This window comes from Protopterus annectens, chromosome 7.part1 (genome assembly GCF_019279795.1).
Source record: "Protopterus annectens isolate FY-2018-M chromosome 7.part1, PAN1.0, whole genome shotgun sequence".
Lineage (NCBI taxonomy): Eukaryota > Metazoa > Chordata > Ceratodontiformes > Protopteridae > Protopterus > Protopterus annectens.
Genome location: NC_056740.1, coordinates 204,528,750 through 204,556,502, shown reverse-complemented (window position 1 = coordinate 204,556,502; position 27,753 = coordinate 204,528,750). Strand labels below are relative to the sequence as shown.

Genomic DNA, 27,753 nt, shown 5'->3' with positions numbered 1-27,753 from the left:
ATAGCTCCTTCTCCGAGCCGTCGGATCCGAGTAGTCTCAGAGCCAGGGAGTCGTCAGTGCCTATAGTGGTTGCGACTTCAATGACGGCTGTGCCTGCGAGTTTGCCGGATCCTTTTCCGGATCCGAGCTCTTGGGGCCGAGGGCCGGGTGTCGGATCCAAGAGAGCTGTTGCGTCTTCGGCTCTGTTGCAGTTGAGGCACACCTCTCTTTCGGATCCAATCGCTTCGGCTTCAGTCTCCACATCGGACCCGAGGGTGTTCATCACGGATCCCAGACAGAGCGGTTCACCCTCGGCGTTCGACGTGGTGGAGAGGGTTCTCTCGAGAGGTTCCAGACCCCCCGGCTCTTACTACTGGGCCAGCCACCACTCCATTGCATATGGGCCTGCCCTCCATCGTCCGGTCCCAGGGACAGCCTGCGTCAATGTCCTAGACAGTTCCCTCGGAGGAACAAGACCCTGTTGCTCTCCTCTGACAGCCCCCTGAGGAGATACCTGACAAAAGCAAGTGTAAGAGGAGGCACTTGGACTCTCCTGAGTCCCTCATGGAAGACACCAACTTAGAGGAAGGGGAAGGGTCCCCCAGGTCACCCCCCCCCCGAAGAAGTTTCCTTTGGAGACATTATGGAAATGCGCTTAAAGGGGGGGGGGGCAGTCCAAAAGCCTTCCTCGGATTAGTCTGTGTTTCTGGAGGCATTTTCAGGCCCGTCTAACACTTGGGTGTCCCCTCCGGCTGACCCCCTGGTGAACCTGATCACTACCAGGGTGCGGAAGGAACCGGACACTGTAGAGCCAATCCCCAGGAGGCCTGATAAGATTCTTAGCCCCCCGATGGATAGGACAGTGTGGAGCAAAGGTTCCCCCGTAGATGCCATGGTGGTAGCGGCTGCCACCAAGAAGGAATTAGCACAAGATAGTTCCTTGGTCCATCCTCCTGATAAGGAGTCTCGGACGATGGACTGTATTGAAAAGCGGATGTTTGCTTCGGCTACCTTCTCTATGAGGGCGCTGAATTACTTGGCCCATGTTATTAGGCTTCAGCGAGATCTGGTCAAAGAATACGCTGAGTCTCCCCCAGAGACCATGTCGGCCGAGGACAAACGAGCCTTCTCAACTCGCATGGCCACTCTAAAAGCTGTGTCAAACACGTCTATGCGGCTACTCTCCCATGCCACGGAGGGAGCCACTAGAGCCAGCAGATCAGACATCGCCTTACGGCATCACACCTAGCTCCGACTTTGCGGAACCCTTTAAGGTGTCCTTCGCTAACACTCCCTTTGACGGTTCTACCCTATTCAGGAAGACCGTCCACGATACGCTGGTTCAGAGCGAGAAAGATGGGAAGACGCTGTCTGCCATCGGAATCCGCTTCTCGGCTCCTCAAAGGTCCTTTTCTAGGAACCAGAGAGGACAAAAAATAGGTGGTTCCGGAAGGCTCAGCAGTCCCGTTACGCTCCGGACTCTTCGTCCTTCAGAGGCAGAGGGGGACAAAGTGGACGCCGGCCCAGAGGCAGAGGGGGCCCGGAGAATTTTGGGTCGTGAGAACCTTTCTCTGATCGACCCACGCAGCAGCCCTGAGGGGTTGCCCGACTGCTCCTCTCTGGAGGCAGTCGGGGGCATTTTTCGAAGCACCTGGCACAATGGGAGTCCATCACGACGGATCGCTGGGTGCTTCGTGTAATATCCAGAGGTTACTCTATCCCCTTCGTAAACTTATCTCCTCGATCGAGGCACCTCCCCGATGTACCACCCAGTCAGAGGGAGGCTGCAGATTTAGAAATAGAAAAGCAGCTAGAAAAAAGAGCCATCCAGCATGTCTCCCCAGACCAGTTCAGGTTAGGCAATTACTCAAGTTCTTTTTGGTGCCAAAAAAGACGGGGGACTTGAGGCCAATCCTCGACCTTTCTACTATGAACCTCTTCATTGCCAAGGAGAATTTCCGGATGGTCACACTTCAATTTATTCTCCCCTTGTTGCAGGAGAATGACTGGATGTGCTCCATAAACCTCAAGGACGCTTACTACCACATTCTCATGGATAGGCGTTCCAGGAGGTTCCTCTGCTTTCGGCTAGGGGCCAGTCACTTCTAGTTCAGGGTCCTACCCTTCGGCCTCACCACAGCCCCCAGGGTGTTCACCAAGGTCGTAGCGGTTGTAGCAGCCCACCTGAGGCTTCAGGGAATACAGGTTTTTCCATACCTAGATGATTGGCTCCTTACCGCCCCCAACAGGCATTTACTTTGCTTAGCCAGGGATTATTTCCTGCTCCTGGCTTCCCAGTTGGGGATCACTATAAACCACAGGAAATCGTTTTTTCAACCTGCCCAAATCTTGGACTTCATAGGGGCCAGGATAGACACGCTTCAAACCAAGGCCTTTTTGACATCGGACAGACTTCGCAGCTTGACCCTCCATGTCTTAGCCCTCCTTCAATTTCAAGCCCCATCGGCAGAATTAGTCCTGAGAGCTTTAGGGTCCATGGCAGTGGCAATCAATCTTTTGCCGTTAGCGCACTTACACATGAGAGTCCTCCAGTGGACCTTACAGGTTCAGTGGTCGATCCTTCAGCATCCGTTGGACTTTCCAATCCTCCTCAGCAGAGTTTGCAGGGATTCTCTCCTGTGGTGGATCCAGTCTCGGGAACGTATAATGCCGCAACCCCAAGCCACGGTAACCACGGACGTTTAGACAGAGACAGTGCTGCATATCAGTGTTCTGGAGATGAGAGCAGTGCTTCTAGAGTTGCAGGCCCTTCATGCCCTTCTCCCTCCAGGGACTATTGCAATTCAGACAGACAACATGTCAGTGGTCTGGTACATCAACAAACAGGGGGGAACCAGGTCTTACCCTCTTTGCCGAGAGGCCATGAGAGTTTGGGGTTGGGCGATATCCACCAACCGCTTTCTGTTAGCAACGTACATTCCGGGTTGGTCCAACATCCTGACGGACAAGCTGAGTTGAACTATCCTCTCACCTTACGAGTGGTCTCTGAACCCCTTAGTAGCAAATCAGATCTTCCGCAAGTGGGGCCAGCCTTGCTGCGATCTCTTCGCATCGCCTTCAAACGCGAAGTGCAGTGAGTTTTTCGCTCTAATCCATACCCCGGGGGAAAGCCTCAGAGACGCTCTAGTTCATGCTTGGCCATCCGGTCTTCTTTATGCTTATCCTCCACTTCCATTGATGACAAAATTCTTACAGAAAGCTTGTCGGTTGCGGAACAAAATTATCCTCATAGCCCCATTCTGGCCTCGTCAAGCCTGGTTCCCTTTTCTATGGTCCTTAGATCCCATTCCAGATCTGATATCTCACCCGTTGGGATTGGAACCTCCGAATCTGGTCGACCTCAAGCTCTCAGCTTGGTTGATCCAGTTCCATTAGTTGCTAGGACTCCCGGTATCTTGTCGGTAGTGAGATCCATCCTGGTAGCGGCTCATAAGCCCTCTACCAGGAAGGTTTGCAATAGCAAATGGAACCGTTTTTCCATCTGGGCCTCCGATAGGAATTTGGACCCTTTCACGGCTCCTATTCCAGCAGTGCTTGATTTCCTATCTCACATCTTTCAACAAGGGGCCAGCTCTTCTACTGTAAAGGCACAGATGGCTGCTATATCCCATTTCCACATTGGAGACAATTTCAGTCCCTTAGCCTCCACTAAGATCTGTAAGACTTTCTTAAAAGGCACCTTTCTCTTAAGGCCTCCCATTAGAAATGCTGTTCCCCCATGGGACCTGACTTTGGTCCTTCAGGCTCTCACCGGACCCCCCCCTTTGAACCTGCAGCTTCGGTTGAATTGACATTCCTATGTTGGAAAACTGCCTTCTTAATAGCTATCACCTCAGCCAGAAGGGTGTCGGAACTTCAGGCCCTCTGTATTAAGCCCCCGTATCTCGTCTTCCATAAAGACAGGGTCTCTCTCAGGACTAATCCAACCTTTTTACCCAAAGTGGCTTCTGAGGCGAACATCAATCAGTCTATTAATCTACCAGTTTTTTTCCCTAACTATCAGAATAAAGGGGAATATAAACTTCATCTTTTAGATGTGCATAGACAATTGTGTTTTTATTTGCACAGAACAGCTGCCTTTTGAAAATCTGAGCAGCTCTTTGTTTCTTTTGCAAAGCCCTTCTTGGGGAAGCCTGTGTCGAAGGTAACTCTAGCCAGATGGATCTCTAGCTGCATTTTACTTTCATACAAGATTTCTGGTCTGCCTGAGCCCTTAGGGGTCCATGCTCACTCAACCCATTCAATGGCTACTTCTGCTGCCTTTTGGTCAAAGATTCCCCTGGATGACATTTGTTCTGCGGCTACTTGGGCCTCTTCACATACCTTTATCTCTCATTATAAGCTGGATTTGATCTCCAGAGGTAGAGCAGCCTTTGGCTCTGCAGTGCTCCAGAATATCCTTCCTTGAGGACCTCCCAAGTGTTTCGGTAGCTGGGGACTCTGTCCCACAGGTTGCTGATCAAATGAAGTTAACTACTTCAGGTAAAGAAGTTATGTACTCACCATAACATTCCATCTGAGTAGGTAACTTAATTTGCCAGCAAGTGACCCTCCCTCCTTCCCCCTAACCGGGTTCTTTAGATACCTGGACCATAGTTTGGTCCCAGTTTTTCTTAAACCTTAGGTTAGGTTTTACCTTTCAGGTTGTGGTATTGTCTTGTGATATTGTATAAATGGGCAAACGCGATCTGGGGGTTGGAAGGATATGGCAGGATATTATGGGTAAGGGGAGGAGTTTGGAGCTCGGATCTCAAGCTTGGAAAGCTGCCGGCTCCGATCCAGGTCGGATCCGTTACCCACTGGTTGCTAACAAATGAAGTTACCTACTCAGATGGAACATTATGGTGATTACATAACTTCTTTTTCCCAACACAGCAGTGACGAGAATGACAGCACACCATCAGTCGCTAGACGCAAGAGTATACCTGTGCGCCATATCTTATTTTTAAAACCGCACAAACAGCTACCTATTTAATTATAGCTACATTTAAACTAGTTATGAATAAATAACTACAACAGAGTCTTACCAGCTAATAACTCACCACAAAGACATAGATTCTGTTTCTGAAATGTAATTTAACTGCAAGGGTAATTAAAACCTTGCGGTGAGTATTTAAACAATTAACGGACACTACTACTAAATAAATATTATTTGAATACACTTAGAAGCATAATTCAAATGAAAAAAATACCTCATCTAAACTGCTAATTAAGAAACTATATTATTGAAATTTAAAATCACTGAGTTAAAGAAAAAGTAAAGACACCATTTTTATACCATATATAGCTGTTTTTAAAAAAATAGTACATTTTTACTATTACATATTTGTATGTTAAAAAAACAATATATATATATATATATATATATATATATATATATATATATATATATATGAAAGAAAACCCATCTTGACCTACCTGCACTTGTGTAAAATGTTGAACTCTTCAGTCATTTTGAATAAAACATTACTATCTTGCAGTAGTTAAATAAACTTTTTGTTTTGAGAGTACATACTTAAAATGCATGTTCATTTCAAGTAATCACTAATGATAGTTTATATCAGTTGATACTTGAGAGAAGTAGTTGTAAAGTTATTTTTTGAGACAGCTATTTTGGAAACGGTCTTTTGTTTCTTCTTTTGAGCGTCAATCCAAGGATCTGTTTCTTTTTTTCTTTTAAGAGAAGGAGACATCCATTCCATTTCTTCTGGGATAGTAATTATATTGTTGTTTTTAATGAATAAAGAAGCTTCTTCTAAGTCATTAAAGGTTCTCATCTCATTGGCAAAGAGAATTGTTATCTTGGCTGGATAGGCAAGCTGTGCCTTAATGTTATTTTGTTTTAGTACTTTTATTATTGGCCAGACCTCCTTCCTTTGTTCTGTTATTCTTGTAGAATAATCATTATCAAACCTTATCAGGCTTTGATTGTATTTTAAGGGTGATTTTCTCCAAGCAGATTTTAAGGATAGTTCCTTGTCCAGGAATGAAAGAAATGTTATGACTATAGAGCTAGGTGAAGTATGTGTTGAGTTGGAAGCAGGATTCCTTAGAGCTCTGTGTGTTCAATTTCTTAGCAGAAACCTTCTTTCAAGTCTAAAAAGTCAGGAATCCAAGTAGTTAAAAAGAAATAATGTCATCACCCTCAGTGTTCTCAGGCAATCCGAAGATCCTAATGTTATTCCTCATTTCCCTGTTTTCTAAGTCATCTACTTTAAGCAGCCAAGCATTTTGATTAGCAGGTATTCTTTTTGTGCCTCTTCATCCTTGAGTCTCCCTTCAATGTCATTTAGAGATGTCTCTATGTTGGTTATTTTTGTTTGATGTTGTAAAAGTTCCTTGAGAGTATCTGTCTGTTTTTGAGAATTTAATTTTGGATTTTCTAAGTCATCTTTAAAACCATCCATTTTGAGTGAAAGTTTCTGTAAGGTAGTTGTCATTAATTGTAGTTCAGTCTTCATAGAAGCATCTGGATGAGAATTCCTTGAGTTGTTCATTTTCAATAACTCAAAATATCTCCAAGTTTCGCTGACAGGAATTTTTTTATATAACCCCCACCAAATTTGATAATTATATAGATTAGATGTTTATCTATAGAATTTTGACCTTTTTTTCCACAAAAAGTAATGAAATTTCCCTATATTATTTTACTAGTTTATGGAGCTGTAAAAGTTCACTGCTCTCAGCTGGCCATCTAGTCTCTGCCCCCTTGAGAAAGTCTTTGAATGAAAGTGACTGAACCTTTCTGCTGTTTGATCACAGCTAAGCAGTTATTGATTTGTCTTGGCAAGGCCAGTGTTATGTGTATATTGTGAGGGGACTTGAATGTGTGTGAATATACTTTCATCGCAGATTTTCTTGCTGGACATGTTATCAGAAGCGTAACTAGGGAAGGATGTTGGTATCCACCCCAGTTGCAAGGTGTTGGGGGAGGGGCAATCAGCAGATCCGTTTTTTTCCCCACTACTCATGTAAACATGAGGGTGTGACAGGGACCTGATAACAGGTATTATTGCCAGATTGGACAGTGGACCTTTCTGCTCTCACATTAATTGTGAGCTCATGATACAAACCTCCTGGCTCTCCTCTCTTTTTGCTCCTTTGCTGTCTTGAGGGGTGCTGCACCAGGGTGTGGCATCAGATGCCAAATAAGCCAGCTGTGGCTCTGCGTTTTGTAATCTATTCTCAGGACAGCAGTTTTGCCGGGCCTGAATGTGTACATTGGAAAGCATAATAGTTACATTTTATGCTTCATTCTTCTAAGGTAAAAAGTCACATTACCATAAAATTCCTAGCCCCCCCCCCCCCCAGCCCAGCTGTTCCATCCCCAAATCTGCTAATTCATCTTGGGTTGTTTAAGTTGCAGTCAATGTTGTATCCCACTCTGCACTGAACTGGGTAACATGCAGACTGATTAATAGAGTAAGACATTGCAAAAATAAAAATCTTTCAACTTTTTATGAACACACAAGGTAATATATATTCTAGAGTTACAAGCTAGATTTGTTTTACATCTAATCAACAGAATAACATTGTTGAATGCCGTTAAGCATCAGTTGTATATATTCATTGAAAAACATTGTTAACCATTATTAGTAAAGCACTTGCAGTTAAACTCAGCTTACAAGATTCTTCTTGAGTTTACAGTGAAAACTTTCTGTTGTACACTTAATGTGTGGATCAGCTCATAGGTAATTCCTATGTGCAAGTCCAATTTTGAAAAAGGCTTTTTTACCAGTTATGGTCTGGAAATCTGGTTTAAGTTGGAATATGTTATTTTCATTGCTGGTACCAAAAGATAGTATGAAGTTGATCTGAGTTTGAGTTTAGAAATGAGAGGTGGAAGGATATGTAGATTGACTAGTTTGTATAAGAATGTAGTCCACCCCATTGCAGGTAGCCATTTAGTTTTCTGCATTATGTGGCAATGGTGAGAGCAGGGATAAGCCATGTATACAAGTCTTCATCAGTTTGCAAGAGTGCTGTATTTTAGTAGGGCTGAAATAACAGGTTAGGAATATTCAACTTTTGTCATCAAAATGTTCTTGACTAGAGCTTTTCTAGATGCTGACAAGTTTTGCAATTTTATAGCTCAACTTCAGTTTGAAAAAAAAAAAACATTATCAACTGCCTTTTCGATATGAAATTTAAAAGAGAGCATGTAATCTGTCAGAAGGCCAAGATACTTTTGTTCTATAATTTGAATGATTGGCTTATATTGCTGGTCAGTGAGTTAGATGGACTTAGTCTGTAGTGTCTGAAATCATTCAAAACGGTTACTGCAGTTTTCTTGGAGTTATTGTAAGTCTTCTATTTGATACCCAGTGGCAGGATTACTAAACTGTCACTGTGGTGTTTTTGTAAATAATTAATTGTGTCGGATTATGACAGAGTCAGCATCCAGTATTCAATGAAGACCATGAATGTCTATGGTTAGATTGTTCAGAGAAAGATGGAATGTGTTCTGGTAGAGAGAGCATACCAGGTAATGGCAAAGACAGAAATATCTTAATTAGAAGGTTTCATTCAGTCTAACTTAGAAGGTTTTTTTTTTTCATAAGATAGTTATTAAACCAGTTTGTGGCTTGATTTCCAAAGTTGAATTGCTTAAGTTTTGCAGGGAGTATTGAGTGAAAACTCAAAAATCATGCTCACAAAAATTCCAATGTTGTAAATAGTTTGTTACCTGATAAATGGCAGTTATAATGTCAAAGCCTTGTCTAAAACCATGTTGATGATCACACAGGAGCATTCTTGTCTAACACCAAAGACCGAAGCAGTAGTGATTTCATGAATTTTAATTATGCCCTGACTTAGGAATGGTGTCCATTGCCATCAAGACATGTAAAAAATCTTATGGAGAAATTAAGCTAAGAATCCATATTTATTAACATGTTATATTATTTGTTTGTACACAAGTTTCTCAGAGATTTTGATGATGGGGCATAGATTTGAAATCAGGGGATAATCTTGAGGTGAAGAAGGGAGGTGAAGAAGGATGGCTTATTATAGCCACTGTCCATATTAGAGTATGCTTGAGGTAAGTGAAACATTAACAGATATTATACTAGTTTACAGATAACAGGAATAGAAATTTCTTGGAAAGGCAGGGTACAGGGATCCAGGGATGCGAGAGACGTTTTGAGGGTGTTTTCAGAAGGTTTTTTACAGTTTTATAATAGATCTCCATGAAATGAAATGTGGGTGAAAATTCTGAATGGAAGGAATGTAGCAGGCCATGGTTTGTATGTTGTACTTGAGTAGTGTTGTACCAGTGCTAGAAGACCTAGAGCCTAAGAAGCTTTTGAAATCTGTTTAGTATGATGAGATTAGATGTGGGGCAGGAGTTAGATAATTGTCCTATAATGTATAGCTTCCAGAGTAGTTTAGGAATGGACAACATTACAGTCGAGACCAAAGTTATTTGCACTGTTGCCGCATTAGTGGTTATGCTACTGGTTTTCTATAGTTATATATTGTTTGTGAGGCTTGTTATTGTTAGATTTCATTTTTTCTTTTTTGCATGTTCATAGCAAAGTACTAGGCTAGTTGTCCTTGTGGGACATTTTAAGCCTTGCCAATTTCATTTTTAAAGGTGAGAATCAAACCCTGTACCTTATATCTGTGAAGTAAACTCCTTAACCGTTATGCCAACCCAACCCCAAAGCACATGCATTATCTTTTTGCCCAAGAAGCTGTTCTAGTTCTGAAATATTCCAAATGCATTTATGCCCCCTAAGCTGCCTTTAGAATTTAGGAAGTAAATTATCTTGAAAAAAAAATGTTTCACTAAAGGTTGTGTTGAAGTTTGTTCTGGGTTAAAGGGTGACCTATCTGTTTTAAGTTGAAGAAGGATGTCTTCTATATTTGGGACGTTGGAAGGGGGTGAGTTATGATATACTGTGGGGGGCACCTCTTTAAATTACCAGTTGCATGTGACAGTACAGTGGTCGCTTATGTTGTTTGCTCGTGCACTAGTACAGTGGTAAGGCATGTTTGTAGTAACCACATCAGAGAACTGTGTGCCATTTGGGATTGGCCTAGTAGGGTCTTTTGTCCTATGAAATTGAAGAGTCATTTTAGTTAGGTCTAAGGTGGACCAGTAGCATTATATCAACTTTAAACTCTCACATGATTATAATGTATTTGTAGGGGGCAGTCATACAAATATCCCTTAAACGTTGTTTTAGTAGGCCCAAGCTGGAGGGTGATGGCAAAGATGGTATGACCTTGTGTATTCTTGTTAAATTTCCTAATAAGGCATGTTGCATTATCCAGTCTGGAGAGTCATTCATAACAGGATTAGTAAAGATGAGTTTTGTTTTTGTAATTATTTTGTCTTTTGTTGATGAGAAGTAAAACTCCACTACCTCTCCAGACCACTGGTCTGACATCCATAAGTACGTGTTAGTTTCTTTAAATAAAAGTAAAATGGATATAGTCTTAATTTAACCAGATTTATGATGTACTACAGTACTTAATTTTTCATCTGTAACCATGCTTTGAGTTGTCATAATCTGTTTTTGATGTTGGTTAATATTTATATGGACAAATTTAAGGCTCTTGAAAGAATTTTGCAGGTTTGTTTGTTGGATGTAGGACAGTCCAGAATTTAGTTGTATGCACCCTGTTCTAATAAGCAGAAAGTGAGCTAGAGTTTTTAGAAATAATAGTTGACATTTTTTGTGGACAAAAAGTAGATGTTCATCGTGTTACACTGCTGCAGTCATTACACTTGGGTTATCCTGCCGTCAGGCGGTCCCACAGTCGACCAGAGTTCCAAAGTCTTGGTCCGGCGTCGGTTGCTGTCGCTTCTTCCCTGACGTCAGTGCGCCAGGGGTATATAAGATGCATCCAACGCCATTTTCTTCAGTCTTTCTTGCCACGCGGTGCCCGAAGCAGAAGCAGTTCGCAAGTGCCAGTCGGCTGACTCCTGAGATTTTCAAAGTCGAATTTCAGATCCAAAGTCTTCAATAAAGCTAAGTACCTCGTTGGGGAAACTTTTTTCTTGCCTCAGACTGATGTCAGAAAAAGTTAATAATTTTATTTCTTGTGGGAAGCAAATACCTCATAAAGACTTCCACTCTTACTGTATTCCATGCCTAGGCCCTGATCACGACGTCACTAGTTGTCGGTTTTGTGCTAGATTTAACAAACACACTATAAAAAGACGTTTTGATTTTGCTTTGCACTACTTTGGCCGAAGGTTTAATTATACCATGCCATCAGATCAACCGACAACCTCAATATAGAAAAAACGCTAAGACAAGGATAAAGACAGGCATCTGAGGTCCAAACCCGACAAAGAAACCTCTTCTAGGCCAGTCGCCGGTTCTCAGTGAGGCGCATTCGCAGCCCCTGACACCCGCTACCTCAGAGCCACAGGCCACTTCCGACTCCCACGTGGAGACAACTAGGCCTCTGGAAACTCAAGGTATTGGGCCTACGGAAACTAATCCCTCAGATGGGTCTGGAGCCGCTGAGCAGGCATCGGCTTCTGAGGGTGTTTTCAGACCTTCACAACTTACCATTAAAACAACAGCCAAGGCAAAGGTACCATTAAAGACAAAGAAACAAGTACAGCATTCTCCTGAACAGTCCTCCATGCCTATGTAACAGATGCTTAAAATGGCTGAAGACCTCATTACTCTAATCAGGGATTCCCATCCTCTCCTGAGAAAAGACCTAGGCAGGATACAGACTATGATTCCTCTGATCAGGTTTCCATTTTCTCTGATTCCTCTTCAGACCAGGGATACTCTCTACCCCCCTATGAGGACTCTGATGCTGAAGAATCTATCCCTTCAGCCTCTCCTCCTGATGATTATTCTTTTGGGGAAACTTTACATACCATGAGGGAGCATTTCCATTGGGAAAGTCAGGATTACTCAGAATCCAAGAAAAGGTTCAGGGATTTCCTTTTATTGCCTCAGCACAGGCCGCTGGCTATTCCGCCTGTGCTAGACATTGTGGATGATGTGTTCTCTGAATCCAGCTTATCTTCTGATTCTTTGCTCCCTGCTCCAGCCAAGCCAGACAGGTACTATAGAGTCCCTGACTCTCACAAGTTTCTTTACAAAAACCCTTCTGCTGATCCAGAAACTATTTCCCAGGGTCCAAAAGGGGTTAAGGCTTCCATTGCAAAAAATCCAGTACCCTCTGACAGAGATTCCAGAGCTTTGGATAGCTGGGGGAAGAAAGTATACACTTTATGCAACTTTAGCAGTAAGAGCTTTAAATTGCCAGTTTCACATGCTTAAGTACCAACAATATTTAATGGCTCAGTTAAAACAGAAAATGCTAGCAAGCTCAGAAGCTCATGATTGTAAAGAAATGCAGGATTTATTGCATGCAGTTGAGCAGGTGGGAAAACATACTCTGCAATGTGGTTTTGATTCTTTAGAGGCCTCTTGTAGAGCCGCAGTTACAGGTTCTGTGATTCGAAGACATGCTTGGTTAAAACAACAGAGTTTACCTGATCATGTTAAGGCAAAATTATTGGATGCTCCTTTACAGCATGATACCTTGTTTGGTGTTAAGGCAGAAGAGGTGTTAAAGAAAATGGAGGATAAAGCTAAATCTATGAAAACAGTCAAGGATTTCTTACAGGTACAGCCACCTCGGTTTAGCAGAAATTGGCCAACAAAGAATTGGTCTTTTCCAGTGTCAGACAGGCCACAGAGAGGCAGATACAGATGCCCAAGAGGCAGATCTCAACCCCAAGGCTCAAACAGACAACGACAGTGGGGCACCTCAATCCCAAAAGGAGGTGAGGACAAGTCTCACCCTTACAGGAAACAGTCGCAATGACTCTCCCCTTCGTACGCCAAGCATGTCCCTTTTGGAAGCCCCCTTAGGGGGAAAACTAACACTTTTTTCTCAAAACTGGCAAACAATCACCCAAGACAAATGGGTTCTGAATATTATGTCTCAAGGTTACAGGTTCCACTTTCATACTTTACCAAGATTAAAAGGAATGCCAGACCTGCCACAAAATCAATGGGCAGAGGCACAAAAACAAATTTCAGCCCTCATGGACATGAGAGCTATTCAAAAAGTACCACAACAGGAACAAGGACAAGGATTTTACTCGAGACTCTTCCTGGTCCCCAGAAAGGGCAAGGCCTGGAGGCCCATACTAGACCTTTCAATTCTGAATACTTACCTGGATATTCCAAAATTCAAAGTGTTAACATTACAGCAGCTTCTACCCATGCTGGGCAAGAAGGCTTGGCTTGTCACTCTGGACCTCAAAGAGGCATACCTGCATGGGCGGCACAGTGGTGCAGCGGTTAATGTTTGTTGCAAGAGGTTCTCAAGTTCTTCTCGGTTCTATTCTCGGCTGGGTGTGGTTTTGCATGTTCTGCCTGTGTTTCCTGTGTGTGTTTCCTGGGGGTCCGGTACTCCCTTTTCCTCCCACCACATTCATGCACATCTGGGGCGTTTTCTCGGGGCCTCCGCTGAAAAACAGGCTGGGAAACTAGGTCGACACATTCCCGGTCAACAAATGTTAAATAAATAAAAAATAAATAATAATGTCCCTGTCAGACAAAATTGCAGAAGATACCTCAGATTCAAAGCTGTTACAATGCACTACCAATTCTCTGCACTGCCCTTTGGCTTATCTATTGTGCCCAGGGTCTTCACAAAGTGCCTGGCACCAGTAATTGCATTTTGCAGACAAAAAGGAATTCAAATATATCCATACCTGGACGACTGCCTCATTCAAGCAGAGACAAAGGACATTCTTCTACAGCATCTGGCATTTGTAAAAAGGTTGCTAATTTCTCTAGGGTACACAGTAAACGAAAAGAAGTCAAAATTAGTGCCCTCGCAACAGATCCATATTCCTGGGTGCCAGCTTAAATACAATGGCCCAGATGGCTTACCTCACGCCAGACAAACAAGTTCAACTAACTCAATATTTTCAATTACTGGCAAAAAAAAAAGTCCCATCTCCCTGCAAGAAAAATTTTGCAGGCCCTGGGATTCATGGCATCCTGCATTCTACTAATACCATATGCCAGACTGCATATGAGGAAATTACAATGGTACCTAAAAAGTGTTTGGACTCAACACTCTCACAGTTTAGAAGCAGTAATACCAATGATTCCCTGCCTACAACAGGAGTTTCGATGATGGGCACAGGCATGTCACCTAAACAAGGGTCAGCCTTTTACCCAACCCACAGCCAGGCAAACTCTAACAACAGATGCTTTGGATTACGCCTGGGGAGCACACATGGCAGGAAAATGCATTCAGGGCAAGTGGACCACAGACCAGATGCATCTTCACATCAATCAAAAAAAGATGTTGGCTGTTCAAAATGCCCTAACAGCTTTCAAGGACCTTCTGCATCCAGGACAATTATTACTAAAGACAGACAACACCACAGTAATGTGGTACATAAACAAGCAAGGGGGCACTCATTCTTATCCCCCTATGCAGGCAAGCCATGACCTTGTGGAATACAGCTCTAATGTATCAAGTTCACCTGCAAGCACAATTCCTGCCAGGAAAGAAAAATACTCTGGCAGACGATCTAAGCAGAAATATTATGGACCCTCACGAATGGAAATTGAATCCACAAATCTTCAGCATGGTAACGCAAAAATGGGTATGCCCAGACATAGATCTTTTTGCCTCCCCACTGAATTGTCAACTACAAAAATTCTGCACAAGGACTTATCACAAACAAGCATGGAAAGTGGGCACTCTCTTGTTCAGCTAGAAAAACCTAAAAGTTTATGTCTTCCCGCCACTGCCTCTCCTTTCAAAGGTACTCCTAAAAGCCAGACAAGAAAAACCACAGATGATCCTGATTGCTCCAGACTGGCCACACCAGCACTGGTACCCTATCTTAAGGAACTTGGCTCAAGGCCCACCATGGATTTTGCCTCAAATTCCACACCTTCTGACTCAACAAAACAATCAGATCCTGCACGGTCAACTCAAAACCCTAAACCTAGCTGCATGGCAGATACATTAGCCAAACAGGCAACACCTCTGTCTAAAGCTGTTATGGATGTCATTTTGGAGGCCAGGAGGCCTAGCACCAGGAAAGCATACTCAGAAAAATGGAAGAGATTCTTTGCCTGGAACCAGGCTCAAAACCTTGACCCTCTGGTTCCAAACATTCCTCAGATTTTACAATACTTAACTGAGATGCTGGACAGAGGCCTATCCTTCTCATCGATTAAGATCCACGCCACTGCCATTTCAGCACATTACAACACGGATCCTTCTTTATTCTCTCATCCCTTGCTAAAGCAGTACCTCAGAGGGGCCAAAAACATAAGACCGCCCCGGAGAGCACCAACAATTTTGTTTTGGAAAAACTGACCCTACCACATTTTGAGCCAACCAACACAGCCGATCTAAAATTTTTATCATGGAAAACAGCTCTGCTCCTGGCAATAACTTCAGCACGAAGAGTCTCAGAGCTACAGGCATTAATGGCAGTGGAACCTTTTATAATTTTTCATCAGGACAGGGTTTTTCTTTAAGGACAAACCCTACCTTTATGCCCAAGGTGATATCTAGTGTGGCTCTTAACCAAACCATCCATTTGCCAACTTTTTATCCAAACCCCCAGAATAAAGGGGAGAAACTTCTGCATTCTTTGGACATACACAGGCAGCTACGCTTCTACTTGGACAAAACAAAAGCTTTCAGGAAAACTGAGCAACTGTTTATAGCATATGCTGCAGGATCACAGGGCAAGGCTATCTCAAAGCAGACCATATCCAAATGGATAGGACACTGTATTCATTACTGCTACACACAGCATAGGAAATCAGTCCCAAATACCATTACGCCACATTCCACCAGGGCAACAGCCACTTCAACAGCCCTTCTCAGAGGAGTACCTACCAAGGAAATTTTGGAGGCTGTTCAGTGTACACCTTTACCAAGCATTATCACCTGCCTCTTTACTCTAAATCCAGAGCAGGGTTTGCCATTGCAATTCTGCAGGGCCTCATAGCCAATTCTAACTCTATATAGACCAGCCACCCAACCTTAGCTTTGGGATTCTACCCAAGTGTAATGACTGCAGCAGTGTAACACGATGAATATAGTACAGTTTTGTACCTACCATAAATGTAGATGCTCGAGTGTTCACACTGCTGCAGTCCAGGTTACCCTCCCTCCATCCCCTCTGAACTAGTTGGACTTATCTATACCTTTGTATCCTATACAACCTTTGTGGTGTATTTGCTTGTAACTGAAGGTATTGTTTTTATTTTATATGTATATTTTTTATTAACAATATGTATTGCCTACCTATTGGGGGCACCTGACATCTGGGGCAAGAAAATCTGAAGAAAATGGCGTCGGATGCATCTTATATACCCCTGACGCACTGACGTCAGGGAAGAAGCAAGAGCAACTGACGCCGGACCAAGACTTTGGAACTCTGGCCGACTGCAGGACCGCCTGACGGCAGAATAACCCAAGTGTAATGACTGCAGCAGTGTGAACACTCGAACATCTACATTTATGGTAGATACAAAACTGTACTTTTTGAAGCATGATTATTTGAATATGAAGATGTTTTGTTGGGAGTTAAGGTATATTTAAGCTTCTTCCACACTAACAAGTCAGGATTATTTATTCTTTAAAAATAAATGTTAAAACAGTGCTTTTGTTACTTTAACATCTACTTCAGTACATGTAAGTACAGCATATAGACAGGCAGAGAGGACCTAAGTTTAATTCTGATTTCCGCAGGTCAGTGCAACTTTGATAATACAAGTCCATTGTAATGCATTAGTTCATTACCAGTGTTGCAAACATGAGCCCTGTCCAAACATGGGGTTTGAACAGATGGTCTCCTGGCCCACATGCCGGTGTCCTGGTAGATGTAGCACAATAGCAGTGCAGCTAATACAGCTCAGTTGACATGTTCAGAAGTAAGAACAGAAGAAGCTGCTGTTATCCCTCTGTTGTAAGGGGCAGTTCATTTCTTGCACAGGGACAGGAAGTAGTAATGAGTACAGATTGAATCAATATCCCCAGCTCCAGATGGCTTTAGTTTTCTGCATTCTCATTTTAATTCATACATTTTATTGTTGACTGCTTAAATGGCCTCCCCAACTTAACAGGAATTTGCAGTTTGATGTGGGACACTTTCTGGCCCAGCGTTTCAGTGGTCTTGTAGTCTATTGTCTCTGACTGTTTCCTGCTGTTAAGAGTGGATAAAGTACTTTGTCAGTTCTGTAAAGAATGAGTTTGTGGCATTTCCTGTGAAGGTTCTTACTTAGAGACTGTTTTATAGGCTCATAGGTGTGTACTAGGCTAATGGGCCCGACCTTAGTTCCCAACCTAAGACCTAAGTTTGTAGGTCAAGCAGAGATCGCCTCTAAGTAGACGATATGAGACAGAGAATAGTTGGAGTTTTTTGAATCTGTCCATATAGGACATTTAGCAAAATAAATTTAAAATGGGTGGCGAAAGCCAAACACATTCTGGCTAGGCTTATAAATGCCCTAGGGCAGATAGCCTAGTATGAACCTATGAACCTATTTGTTTAAGGCCTAGGATCCTCTTTGTGAGGTACTTTTGTGGCCTCTCCAGTTGTTGCAGGTGCATGCCAAATGGGGCATTGTGGTACAGAACTTTTTACATTTTATAAAAAAACAAAAAAAGAGGATAGAGTTTTCCAATTTAAAACTCATATATCAGTATAAATCAAGTATCCATAAACTGTAAAAGATCACTTTTTTGTCCCAGGGTTAGCCTTACATTAGATGTGTAACTCCATGTGTTTTACTAAGATTTTTCTTGATATCCAGTATTTTTATGTGATCATTTGAAAATTAAAATCCAAATAGTTTAAACTGTGATTAGTATAAGTCTGCCAGAATCAGAAAATCACATTCTGTAGCCCATTGTATTCTACAGGACGTATTTAGTCACTCCAGTGAGATCACTGTACTACCATATACCTTACCGATGTGACCAATTATTAAATACAGAACTGTATTTTATCATTTTCATGCAGGATACTTGAAATAGCATGAAAAAAATACAGTGGTCCCTTACTTAAAAAAATAGAAGGCTGGACAACTTGAACTGTTCAGAAAGGCTTCAGAAATTATCATTATTTTCCCTTTTTTGTTACTTGGAGATGGCCTCTTCCTGGTCTGTAAGGTTGCATCTGAGCCAGTCATATTTTAAAGCTTTTGCATGGAGCATACCACAAGAGAGCTAACAACGGCGTAGGGAGCCTTGTGCTACAAATAGTTAAAATTTGTAGGAAAAATATGGCAGGCTACACTAAAGAACTCTTTCCAGGATTAACAAATAAGCTTCCACATAACACCCATAAGAAGGCTTTGTGGCACACTGTACGCTCTCCTATCTAATACTGCCCCCCAGTGATGAGTCAGTTCCTAATTTTTATTTATTGATGTCAAAGATAGAAAGCCAGGTTTAGCACAAGTAATGTGGCAGATTATTTTTTTTATGGATTACACCAGTAATACAATTCTAGTTCTGTTCTGTAGAGCATGTTTTTTCACCTTCGTGTACATTGCTGTGCATCGCAATAAATGACTTTCTTTTCTTTCATTCCATGGTATAAAACTTGCCCATCTGATAATGTATGTGGAATGGTATGCATCTCTGAAGCTGTTGAAACAGAAAAAAAAACTAGAGTTGTTGTAAAGAGCAAGGATTGAGTTCTTCAAAGGGGCTAATGTATATTTTCCAGATAGGTGTAGTTTGAGGATTTTTCTGTTTTTTTTGTCCTTTGTACCCCTGTAACCATTGAACTGCATGCCTACTAGGTATCTTGATTCTTGTCTATCTACAGACATTGACGAATGCCTTGAAAGGAGAAGGGAAAGCTGTCATTTATTACTGTTGACAGTGGGTAGTTATTAAGTAATCCTGCAGCCCTTCCCCAGTGATGCTACACTGAGCCCAGGGTGGACGTGTGCTGCCATACAACCATGATGCGTGGCTAGAGCACAGGAAAGCTTTCAATGAGTTTCCTGTGGTATTAAATCGATACCCCACTTCCAGGGGAAGGTGTCTGTTATAAACTGTTCACTTCTTTCCCTTTTCAGACAGCTTCTTAAGCAGCCGTACAACTAATTGAACTTGAGTTTGTCTAGGTGCACGCCTGGGGAAATAGATGAATACAAAAAAAAAATACCCAAAATGTATGATGTGCCATTGTACCCTTATGCATAGCATGCTTAGACTGCCTTCTGGGGGTAGCAGCCAGAGAATGAAGTAAAATAGCATATACATTATTACATCTCAATCCATTTGTTTACTTTTCTCACATCATTTTAAAATGCTAAAGAGAAACTCTTAAAATAATTGATAGAATATTTTAGTACCAGTAACAGGTAACTTAAAACATGATCGGTAAACTAATTTGTTTGGTTTAGTTGGAAAGGCTGTCTAGTGTTAATTCTTTTTGTGTAATGTGTTTATTTTTAGGGAAGAGTTGTCCAGGTAAGTGCTTTAACAGCTGGTGCTGTTTGCATGCATGTGCTGTGAGTTTTCATGATTTCTTGCAGTGCAAAATAACATTACTTAGTGGTTTCTAATGATGTCTGATTATTTGTGATTTGAGTTTGATAAGACTATTGTTATTTATAAATATATATATATATATATATATATATGTATATATATATATATATATATATATATATGTATGTATGTAGATGGATATATATATATATATATATATATATATATATATATATATATGTATGTAGATGGATCTACTTTACATGACTGACATTTCACAAAGCCGAAGACCATATGGCCGAGACCATATGATCAACTTTTGAAATGTCGATCATGTAAAAAAAAAAAGAGAGAAAACACAATAACTTACCAAAACATTGCTCCACCCCCCCCCACATCCCCCGAAACTTAAATATACCTACTCCAAGATCGCACTACATGGCAGAAGATGGAAATCTTTCCATTCTTCACTGTGCGGAGATGCCCATTCCGCATGGTCGACATATATATATATATATATATATATATATATATATATATATATATATATAATATGTCTCCCAGTCATTAAAAATTCTGTGTCATTCAGGAAAGCAGTTAACTTTAAAATATGCAATTGTTGGCCCTACCCTAAGTTAAAGGTTTCCATGACTATTTATTTATTTATTGACCAGGAATGTCCACTGGGTCAAAAACACATTTTCAGTGGAGGCCTAGGGAGAAAAGCTCCATTTACAAATCCAATAAATATTTAAGACCATATTATATTTACAGATGTATCCAAAAGTTTTTTACACAAATTTTTTAAAGATCAGAAATACATCAAGTATAAAGTTTTGTACAGTTCTACAGTACTACTGTTGCAGGGATTACATCCAGCAATGTTTCTGCCTGTCTGATCCACTTTGTACCATCTCTCACAAAATATCTTTGCTGATTAGGAAACACTTTGTGCACATTTCTTTTTATTTATTTTCCATTTGTAAATGGGGATAGTCTGCTGCCTTGGCAACAGTAACCCCTTTGCAAACAGAGTCCTGAGGAGAAAAGCCCAAAGACATTTATTACCATTTTGAATTGAGAAGTATTGCACATAAATAATAAATCAGTTACAAAATGTATTAGAGAAATATGCAATACATTAAACATTGTTAGAGATTACAACTGAGTAGAGAAGTTGTTTGATAACTTGTATAATCAAAAAGGAAGCTGAAAGTAAGATGTCACAATCTTATAAAGTTTGTAGTAGTAATGCAAAGAATGAGAGTTGAAGCGTGAGATCAGAGGAGTAGATTAGAATTGTTTGTGTGAAAGTTATAGTGTATTGAGTTAGATTTATTTAATAAGTAAAAGTAGGTGGGATGCTTTTACTGAGCCGTTCTCATTATTAGCTTTTAACACATGAGCAGTTAACAATATTAGCGTTTAGCTCATGTGCAGTTCTAAATACATGTTTGATAACTTTTCACTTTCTTGATGAATACTTTTGGCTAGCCTTAGATGTGATTTCTCAGATATATGTACTGAATGTAGAAAACTGCTTTAGTGATTGTTAGATTTAATGACAGGTGTTTAATTTATATTTAATAGTGAAAGCAGTGACCTGTTTTTCAACTGCTGTAAGAATTTATTTTCGTTTTGATAACTAAGTTGTTCAGTAAAGTCTTTAACTATATCATTAAATGTGAATGATACAAACTGATAATAATCTGTTCTATAGGTTTAAGTTTGTCGGTCTTCCGTTGCACAGTTATGATGTGTAATTAGATCAACATTCTTGTGTTGCTCCAGAAAAGCAGCAACCATACAAAATGGAGCTTTCTATTATTTTCAGTTGTTGTGTTTTGTAATACTTTGCAAAAATCATGAAATTATTAAAATTCAAGATTAGATTTAGTAGAATTGTATTCTGAAATTAAAAACTATGGCTCAGGTTTTTTTTGTTAATTAATAAAATCTGTTACGCCCATGTGGTACTTTTCTCCAGGTTTTCTTTTTTATTCAGATTTGTTTACTGGGGTAAGTTACTTAAGAACATTGGATAGCTAAATGACTTGATCAGAATTGCATTATTTTCAGCTGAAGACTGAGGGAGTTAAACTTATGTCTGCAGAATATAGTATGTAATCAGCTTATGTGTAGTGATACTAAATTTTGAATTCAGCCATCTTGTTTCTGAGATGAATTTTGCACAGGTGGTATTCTGTTGGAATCCTAATTAATTCCCCATTCTTCCTTGGCCCCCATCTGTCTCTTTTCCCTCCTTGATGGGCACCTATGACTGGCATGTACCTCTGCCCACATTTCTTCTAATTCCACTGCCTGTAGCATGCCTTAAATCTGTTCTCAACCCCAATGTAGAGGCATATGGGTAACTATGCTACTGCTTTTTCTTTTTTGTGAGATTCTTTCTCCCCCAAAATTGACAAGTAGTAGTGTGAGGCTTCAGTCTGCTCTGCAAAGCACATCTAGTGAATATGTGAATGTTCACATGTTTGATTTGGCAGAGGAGAAAGGAACATTTAGAGGTTTAGCATCTAGGAACGCTTAGCATGTACTGGGTAGCTGATTAGGAATCTAGGCCCGAGATCACTAAGGCATAGTCCCAGTCTTAATTCCTTATTTTGCAGTCAGCCACCCAGTCCCCTACTCGCTCAGTATTTCCTCTCCCATTAAGAGATTGAGCTGTGCTGAAGGATGCAGGGGGAGGGTTTCTCTCCAGCTGTCATCTTTGATGCAACTTCTAGACTGAAACTGTAAACAGCAGTTCCTCCCACTTACCCTACCACTCTTCTGTTAAGAGGATGTCGTTAATGGTGGTCCAGGGTTCTATACTTGGTCCTGCCCATGGCAGATAAGGAGTCTGAATATGATACTCCATAGTATCTTACTAACAGAGATACAGGTTTGCTCAGACCTGTATATCTGTTAGTAACGGTTTCATTCTGTCTAGTCAGCACTGAGGAATCCTGTCATGTTACCAAGGCATGCCTGCAGCATTGATCGTAAAAAGCTTTTTTTTGCCTGGTGAAAACTGAATGAGTAAATGCATAGAAGTACATTGCAGCAGATAGTAATTTGTATAAGAATGGAGTCCATTGATGATACCTACACCAGTCTTCTCAGATTATGCTGCTGCAGCCACACATTTATTCAGACTACAGGAACCTTTATATAGTTAGGATGTTTTTATTCTGCAGAAAATGTTTATGTGAAGTTGTTCAATCTCGCCGTTCATTCATCACTGATGGGTTCGGAGCTGATCCTCGGCTCTGACACGGCCAATTAGCAAGCTCAAAGTTCTCCAGTAGCTCCAGACCCCACCCCTTATCCCATAATGCACTGCTGGAATTACCTCAGATCTAGTTTGCCGTGGCATGGATCTCTTGGTTTCCAGCTTGGCTCGAGACTTTATTGGGAGTTTTTCAACTTTCAGCAAGTTATATTTTCACGTTTTTTATATATATACTTTGTTCTATTCATAGTAGCAGATATACTAGTTAGTAAATAGCACTTTTTTCTGTGTTTTTACCCCTTTCCTCAGTATTCTATCTTGCCTTCGGCCTTTTGGCCTTAGGATTAGTAATTAGTCAGTAATCCCCTTTGGGACTATCGTTTTGGATCTCTATTTACTGTTTGCAGTTATTATTTGTTAGTGCCCCTTTTTGGGCTGTGTGTATGTTTGTGTGAGTTACTTAGTTTAAAACAGCTCTTAGTTAATCAGTGTGCTTGAGTTGTGTAATGTCTGAAGATAAGGACAAGCATCCAAAGTCTGGGTTTAAAAAGTGCCCAGACTGCGGACAGAAAATGTCAGTCACAGATGCCCATGTGCAGTGTGTTTACTGCTTGGGTGAGGTACATCTGCAAGAGTCTTGCAGCATATGTCATTCCTTTTCCACAAGAGTGTTAGCTGAAAGGAAGAGGAAATTGATTGATAAGGGTATCCTTAAGTACCCCTTTTCTGAGGCATTGTCTGACCAGGATGGAGCGAGTAAATCATCCAAATCTTCTAAGTCTTTCACTGATTCTAGATCCAAGAAAGGAAAGAGGTCAGAAATTGTGGTGACTTCAGCTCCACTGCCCTCGGAGCCAACAGTCTGCTCTTTTCGGAACAGGGACACGGCCTTGGAACCGGTTACCGAAAAACCTCCTTCCATGTTGCTCCAGTCGGCTCCATCTTTCCACTCTTCCAGGTCCTCTGTCAGCTTATCTGATCTGGATATGGACCAGCTGGTTCAGAAACTCGTGAAGGCACCAGGCCTAGTTAAATTGCTGTCGGCTCAGAAACAACCGTTGGAGCCGAAGACCACTACCCTTGAATTGTCTGCTCCTCCTCCAAGCCATATTGTACCTTCAGAGTCGGAAAAGGCTGACCTGATGATCGTGGATCCCTTGGAGCTGACAACTGCTCCAGTGTCATTGGCTCCATCTGCTCGGATGTTCTAGGTGCTGACTGGGGACTCTAGGAGCCGATACTCTCCGGTCGGGTCCTGGGGGGATAACCGCACCGACTTGTCAGTGCCAACACTTCCTCTCGGGGCCTCGGCTCGAGTGAGCTCGGCTTCTACCTCGGGCTCGGAGCCCATGGCTTCGGTGCGGGAGGAGATTGCGGCTCCATCGGAACCATCGACTCCTTCTCATCGGAGCAGAGGTGCTTTCGATGCCATGAGGCGAGTGTTGTTTCCCAAGACTTCCTCATCTCAAGGTCTGGCCTCTTCCTCCCCAAAAGTGCCTGTGTCTGTTTCTGTTTCCTCCAGTCCTCTCAAGCGTAGAGACCCAGAGCCTCAGGTAGCCCCACAAGGCGCTCCCTGCTCTTCTGAGACCTCTTCAGAAGTTCCCCCTGTAGAGGTTCCCAGGAAGAGATTATGCAAGAGGAGGCATTTGGACTCCCCCCAGGAGTCTATCACATCGGACACCGACCTGGATGAATCAGAAGGGTCCCCCAGATCCCCCTCCGAGGACATTTCCTTTGCAGAGATTCTTGAAATCCTTAGGCAGAGGGGTGATTGGCAGTCCAAGAGCCCTACTGAAGATGAGTCTGTTCTTCTGAAGGCATTTGGGTCTCAACTTTCCACCTCTTGAGCATCTCCGCCCTACGATGAGCTTATGGATCTGGTCTCTCGTAGGGCATGGGAGTCTCCAGAATCTGTGGAACCTGTTCCTCTGAGGACTAATAAGTTTATTTCAGCCCCTGTGGATAAGGCATTTTTGACCAAGGGAGTCCCTGTTGATGCCATAATGGTGGCGGCAGCCACCAAAAAGGAAATTTCTGAGACTTCCTCATCTAGCCATCCTCCTAATAGAGAATCTAGGATCATGGATAGATATGGGAAATGCATGTTCAGTTCAGCGACTTTCTCACTCAGATCACTGAACTACTTGACACATTTTACCAGACTGCAGAGAGATCTCCTTAAGGAGTTGGGAGGTACTCTTCAGGGTGCTGTAGCTTTGAGTGTATCCGATAAGATTGCCACTCAGCTCTCTACCCTCAATTTGATAGTCAACTTGTCCATGCATCTTGTATCATATGCAGCTGATGGTTCGAGTAGAGCCACAGGTACAGGAATCGCTCTCCGTAAGCATGCCTGGATGCAACTCTGTTTCTTCGCGGAACCCTTCAAGTCATCCTTTAATAATACCCCATTTGATGTCTCATCCTTGTTTGGACCAAAGGTGAAGGAGACTTTAACCAGGTGTGAGCAAGAAGGAAAGACTCTGTCTGCCATCGGAGTCCGTTTTTCCACCCCCACTCGACACATCCCCAAAGGTCAGAGGGGAGGAAGGATGTGGTTCCAGAAAGCCCAAGGAGCCTTTCAAGACACACATGGAGAGCCCCCCTCCAGAGGCAGAGGAGGGGGTTTCATTGGAAGATGCTGCCCTCGCGACAGAGGAGGTCTGCAACACCAGGGTAACAGAGATCACTTCTCTGGTCAATCCTACCAGCGCTCCTGAAGGGAGGCCCACCTGTCCTACTCTGGAGGCAGTCAGGGGTCGCTTATCTTTGTACCCCAAAGCCTGGCTAAATATAAGAAATGACAGTTGGGTATGAAGTATCATTTCCAGAGGGTATTTCATACCATTCTCCACCCAGCCTCTTCCCGTCAAAAAAATCACGGACATTCCACCCAGTCACATGGGACAAGCAGCAATAGAGGTATGCCGATTGCTAGAAAAAAGAGTCATCCAGCCAGTCCCAACAGACCAGACAGGATTCGGAACTTACTCGAGGTTCTTTTTGGTACCAAAGAAAACAGGGGACTGGAGACCCATTTTGGATCTCAGCAGACTCAACCAATTTGTGAGAAAAGAGAGGTTCCGAATGGTCAAGTTACAGTCCATACTCCCCTTGTTGGGGAAGGACAATTGGATGTGCTCGATCGATCTCAAGGATGCGTACTACCACATAAAGATGGCCAGACCATCCAGAGATCTCCTGCGTTTCCGGCTGGGAGCCAATCATTATCAATTCCGAGCTCTGCCCTTTGGTCTCACTACAGCCCCCAGAGTGTTCACCAAGTGCATGGCAGTAGTCACGTCTCACCTGAGGCGTCTAGGATTCCAGGTGTTTCCGTATCTAGACGATTGGCCCCTTACTTCCACCACCAGGCATCAACTTCTTCAAGCGAGAGAGGCTACTCCTTCACTCTGCGATCAGTTAGGCATTACAGTCAACTTCGAAAAGTCTGCCCTGTTGCCATTGCAGCATATCGTTTTTATATGGACAGAACTAGACATGTCAGCCACCACTCTACTCCTTCCGCCAGAAAGAATCTCTATTCTTTGCCAACACATCATGTACCTAATATCAAAGAACAGAGTACCAGCAGCAGAGGTATTGAAAGTTCTAGGATTGATGGCTGCAGCTATTCTAGCAATCCCCTTAGCAAGGGTACATATGAGAATCCTTCAATATCTTCTATTCACGCAATGGTCTTACCAAGAACTTCCAATGAGTCACGTGATCCTGATAACAAATTCCTGCAAGAATGATCTTCAGTGGTGGTGGACGTCTCTTCATATCACAATAGGATGTCCTTTCAGGCTTCCCCCTCCAGTTGCCACTGTGACCACGGACGCTTCCCTGATACGGTGGGGGGGCTATTTCAGGGAAAGACTGCCCAAGGCACATGGACAGATCAAGAATCACATCTGCATATCAATGTCCTGGAGATGAGAGCAGTACTTCTAGCATTGCAATACTTTCAGGACTGTCTTCCTCTAGCGACAATTGCAATACAGACAGACAACATGTCAGTGGTCTGGTATCTGAACAAACAAGGTGGGGGCCAAGTCTTATCCCCTTTGCCGAGAAGCCCTCAGAGTATGGCAGTGGGCACTGTCATCCCAGTGCTTTCTGTTGGCAATGCACATCCCAGGCAAATCCAACGTAATAGCGGACAGACTGAGCAGAGCAATCTTGTTGCCCCACGAATGGTTCCTCAAACAAGAGATTGCAGACAGGATCTTCCGCAAATGGGGCCAGCCTTCCTGCAACCTCTTCGCCAGTCACATCAACAACAAATTCAGAAGCTATTTTGCCCTAATTCCCATGCCAGGTCACTCCCTGAGGGATGCTCTTGTCCACGATTGGCCCCTGGGTCTCCTCTATGCATTTCCACCAATTCCTCTGATATCCAAATTCTTACAGAAAGTAAAGTCGCTGGGATGGACAATCATCCTCATAGCCCCTCATTGGCCTCAGCAGATTTGGTTCCCGTTTCTTTATCATCATATTCTGGAAGATCCATGGATCCTGGACCCAGTTCTGGACTTGTTGACACATCCGTCAGGGGATCTTCACCCGTCATTGCAGACACTGAAGCTAACCACTTGGCTGCTCCAATTCCCCGCATAGCCAGCCTCTATAATCTTTCCCATGACACTAGTCAGATTTTGTTGGCTACCCACAAACCTTCCACCAGAAAATTGTATCGTAGTAAGTGGAAGAGATTTTCCATTTGGGCTTCTTCCCACAACATTGACCCTTATCAAGCGCCATTGTCTTCTGTCTTACAATTCTTGACAGAAATCTTCAACAAAGGAGCAGCGGCAGCTATGATATGAGTACAGTTAGCTGCTATATCTAATTTCCATCTAGGAATTGATGGTTTGAATATTATGGATCACCAGTTGTCTAAGGCTTTTCTAAAAGGTTCCTTTCACATAAGGCCTCCAGGGAAGACACCTTATTCCCCCTGGAATTTGAATTTTATGTTATCTCGTATCATTCTTCCTCCTTTTGAGCCTGCATCATCTTAT

At 42.4% G+C, this 27,753-nt stretch overlaps 1 protein-coding gene across 3 annotated transcripts in view; it reads left to right on the top strand.

The window, feature by feature from the left end:
• LOC122807693 (twinfilin-2-like) overlaps nucleotides 1–27,753 on the top strand; it is an 882,928-nt gene that overhangs the window by 591,050 nt on the left and 264,125 nt on the right. For 2 of the 3 annotated variants that reach the window (XM_044078650.1, XM_044078651.1), the window contains exon 5: nucleotides 19,456–19,470. The exons of the other annotated variant lie outside the window; for it this stretch is intronic. In XM_044078650.1, the coding sequence (XP_043934585.1) occupies nucleotides 19,456–19,470 (15 nt within the window). The remainder of the gene's footprint in view (nucleotides 1–19,455; nucleotides 19,471–27,753) is intronic. 3 annotated transcript variants of the gene reach the window in all.